We start from the raw sequence: 4,145 nt of genomic DNA, 5'->3' as shown, positions 1-4,145 counted from the left end.
ATCAGATAAAAATAAAGCACTCTGGGATGTAAGGTAAAAGGCTTTTTTTTATTAATTGCTGAGCTTTCGTTAACAACCTGTTAACATCATCAGAGCAAAGGGCTAAATGAGAAGGGGGGGGAGTAAGCGCATAAATTTACATAACAGTTNTAGAGGAGAGAGGTCCCCCACTTCTCTCCCTTTTGAAATCCATCCATTCCAGATCCAGGAAGCTCAGAAGAAAAACACCAATGGAAAATACGCAGGACGTGGCCAAAGAGAGAAAAATAAATTTAATTTGCATGAATATTGTAGAAGCCAGGCTAAAAGGAAGCAGTGTGGTTGCAGGCAATATGGAAAAAATGTTAATAGTTTCTTCCCTCTTGGCGCACCCAAAAAACTATGCAGGAAACGCAAACCACATACATTTATCAAACTTGGGAGGGGTTTTAGTCTGAGCACATATGGTTATTCCCGTGAAGAATTTCACACAAAGGGGTGTAAGTGCGTGAAATGTGGAAAGAGCTTCAGTACAAACGGTAACCTCCTTCGCCATCAAATGATCCACACGGGCGAAAAGCCATATCAATGCGCTGAGTGCGGAAAGAGATTCATTGAGAACAGAGACCTCACTCGTCATAGAAGGATCCACACGGGAGAAAAGCCATATAACTGCCCAGAGTGTGGGAAGGCCTTCAGAACAAATGGTCATCTGACTCGCCATCAAATGGTACATACAGGGGAAAAACCCTACAAATGCATGGAGTGTGGGAAGAGCTATATTGAAAACAGAGATCTTACTTGTCACAAAAGGATCCACACGGGAGAGAAACCATATAAGTGCAGAGTGTGTGGAAAGAGCTTTCCTCGGAACAGTGCCCTGATTGGCCATCAAAAAACCCACACTGGAGAGAAACCTTATAAATGCATGGAATGTGAGAAGAGCTTCATTAAGAAAGGACAACTTACTTCCCATCAAAGGATCCACACAGGTGAAAAGCCATATAAGTGTATGGAATGTGGAAAAAGCTTCAGTAGGAGCAATAATCTTATGTCCCATCAAAGGATCCACACAAGGGAGAAACCCTATGAATGCACAGAGTGTGGAAAGAGCTTTCTCTGTCACAGTGGCCTTTCTCGCCATCAGAGGAGACACACGGGGGAGAAACCCTATAAATGCACCGAGTGTGGGAGGACCTTCATTCAGAAAGGACAACTTGTTTCCCATCAGAGGATCCATACAGGGGAGAAACCGTATAAATGCACGGAGTGCGGAAAGACCTTCAGTAGCAAGAGCGCCATTGCCTACCATCAAAGAATCCACACCGGCGAGAAGCCCTACAAATGCACAGACTGTGGGAAGACTTTTATTCAGAAAGGGCAGCTTGTTTCCCATCAGAGATTTCACACGGGGGAGAAGCCATATAAATGCACGGAGTGTGGAAAGAGGTTCGGTAGTAGCAGTGCCGTTACCTATCATCAAAGAATCCACGCCGGTGAGGAAGCCGACCTTCGCGCATGAGGAAAGATCTTCAGGTAGAGCAATGGCCTCCCTTGCCATCACATGACCCAGACATAGAAGTGGGTGAGAGGAAGGCCAAGCATAAGTGAACTCTCCTCTCACTCAACTTACTCTCCATGCATGCCCAGATACGAGGAAGAGGAGGTCCTTTCATGGGATTACCCCAGTGGAGCTTGGTTGCCACAGTTGATGGCTAAAGGAATGCTGGAACTAAATATGGCAGTGTACCCCAGTAAATGGAAGAAAAAGAAGGAGGAAGAACCACCGAGCTGTAGAAAGAGGTGAAAAGAGTGTGTGCAATTTGCAAAGTTATTTTTTAGCCATTCATCAGGGAGGAAAAGTCCATGTTAATGCTTTTGACATTTACCCTTATTTATGTGTGCCTTTAACACAGGGGTAGGCAACCTTGGCTCTTTTATGACTCGTGGACTTCAACTCCCAGAATTCCTGAGTCAGCCATGCTGAGGGGAAAGGGAGAGGTTTCCAAGCTGAGCCATGCTGGCTCAGGAATTCTGGGAGTTGAAGTCCACAAGTCATAAAAGAGCCAAGGTTGCCTACCCCTGCTTTAACATTTAATATAACCAAGTAAATGAATTCCAAACTGCATGTCCCTCTTTCGGTCTATGTTGCCCAAATTATTTTTGTTCCCAATTTTGTACAGGTAATCCTCGACTTAGCAGCCACAATTGAACCCAAAGTTTCTGTTGTTAAGTGAGACATTTGTTAAGTGGGTTTTGCCCCATTTTACGGCCTTTCTTGCCACCATGGTTGAGCGACTCGCTACAGTTGCTAAGTTAGTAACCCGGTTGTTAAATGAATCCAGTTTCCCCATTGACTTTGCTTGTCAGCAGGTCGCAAAACGGGGATCATGTGACCTTGGAAGCCAGCAACGGTCCTAAGTATGAGCCCGTTGCCCAGCTTCGGAATTTTGATCACATGATCATGGGGATGCTATAAAGGTCGTTAAGTGTGAACAGCGGTCATAAGTCACTTTTTTACAGTGCTGTTGTAACTTTGCACAGCCACTAAATGAACTGTTGTACATCAAAGACTACCTGGATAGATTTCCCAAATTCCATGAATGAATTTGATGATTTCTTGAACATGACGTGATATATCCTTTGTCTAGGGCAGGGGTAGGCAACCTTGGCTCTTTTATGACTCGTGGACTTCAACTCCCAGAATTCTTGAAGTCCACGAGTCATAAAAGAGTCAAGGTTGCCTACCCCTGGTCTAGGGCAGGGATGTCAAACTGCCGGCCGGCAGGCCAGTTGCATCATACGGAGACCGCACCCACCCCAGCTCCGGCAATGCAAAAAAAGTTACGATAGGTCGCAACACATCACATGACACATGAGTTTGACACCTATGGTCTAAGGGCAGGGGTAGGCCACCTTGACTCTTTTATGACTCGTGGACTTCAACTCCCAGAATTCCTGAGCCAGCCATGCTGAGAAGAAAGGGAGAGGTTTCCATGCTTAGCCATGCTGGCTCAGGAACTCTGGGAGTTGAAGTCCACGAGTCATAAAAGAGCCAAGGTTGCCTACCCCTGGTCTAGGGCACTTGAAAATCAGGTGCAATGGTTAGGGATTTGGATTGTAAGAGAAAGGATTTTCCTTTTCTTTGTTTTTTTCTCTTTCGTTCAGATATTTCTCCTCACTTTCTCCTCCCTCTTTTTCCATAGGGCTGTATTCCCATATAGGTAGTCCTCAACGTATGACTTTCACCTGAGCCCAAAATTTCTGTTGCTAAACAAGACAATTGTTGTAAGTTTTGCCGTTTTACAACCTTTCTTGCCATGGTTGTGAAGTGAATCCCTGCAGTTGTCAAATTAGTAACACAGTTGTCAAGTAAATCTGGCCTCCCCATTGACTTTGCTTGTGAGAAGGTCACAAAAAGTGATCACGTGACTCCGGGACACTGCAAATATCATAAATACAGGCCAGTTGCCAAGCGTCTGAATTTTGATCACATGACCAATGGTCATAAGTGTGAAAAATGGTTGTAAGTCACTTTTTTCAGCGCCACTGTAACTTTGAACGGTCACTAAACAAGCGGTTATAAACCAAGAACTACGTGTCATTAGATTTTCTATCAGCAAGAGAGCATCTTTAGCCAATTGTTAACTATATATATAAATGGAATGAATTCAGTTTCTGTAAGAATTTGGTGGTATCACATCGCTTGATGACCAGGATCTGGAACGTGTTGTCATGGCTGATTATCAACCCAGTTTTTGGGTTAGGTATGTGGATGACACCTTTGCGGTCATCAAGCGATGTGATACCACCAAATTCTTACAGAAACTGAATTCATTCCATCCAGACATCCAATTTACAGCAGAAGAGGAGAACAACAACACCTTACCCTTCCTGGATGTCTTAGTCCATCGCCTTCAAGATGGCAACCTATCAACCACCGTTTATCGCAAAGCCACTCACACCAATAGAATTCTCCACTACCAAAGTAATCATCCTGTATCGCATAAAATCAGCTGTTTAAGAACTTTATTCAAAAGAATCAAGACCCACTGCAGCACAGAAACAGCAAAATCTAAGGAGAAAGCATATCTTCTCAGCATATGCAAACAAAATAATTACCCACTAAGTTTCATTAAACGTTGCTGCAAAGATAAGACACCACA

At 44.0% G+C, this 4,145-nt stretch overlaps 1 protein-coding gene across 1 annotated transcript; it reads left to right on the top strand.

Moving 5' to 3' along the window:
• The first annotated feature begins 538 nt into the window (after positions 1 to 538).
• On the top strand, positions 539 to 1,501 carry LOC107286683 (zinc finger protein 420-like). The gene has a single exon (XM_029283986.1). The coding sequence runs from the start codon at positions 539 to 541 to the stop codon at positions 1,499 to 1,501; it is 963 nt and encodes a 320-aa protein (XP_029139819.1).
• Positions 1,502 to 4,145: the final 2,644 nt, after the last annotated feature.

The sequence above is a fragment of the Protobothrops mucrosquamatus genome, unplaced genomic scaffold (genome assembly GCF_001527695.2).
Source record: "Protobothrops mucrosquamatus isolate PMUCROS unplaced genomic scaffold, P.Mucros_1.0 scaffold313, whole genome shotgun sequence".
Lineage (NCBI taxonomy): Eukaryota > Metazoa > Chordata > Lepidosauria > Squamata > Viperidae > Protobothrops > Protobothrops mucrosquamatus.
The sequence above is the reverse complement of the archived record's forward strand: the minus strand, read 5'-3'. Positions and strand labels throughout refer to the sequence as shown.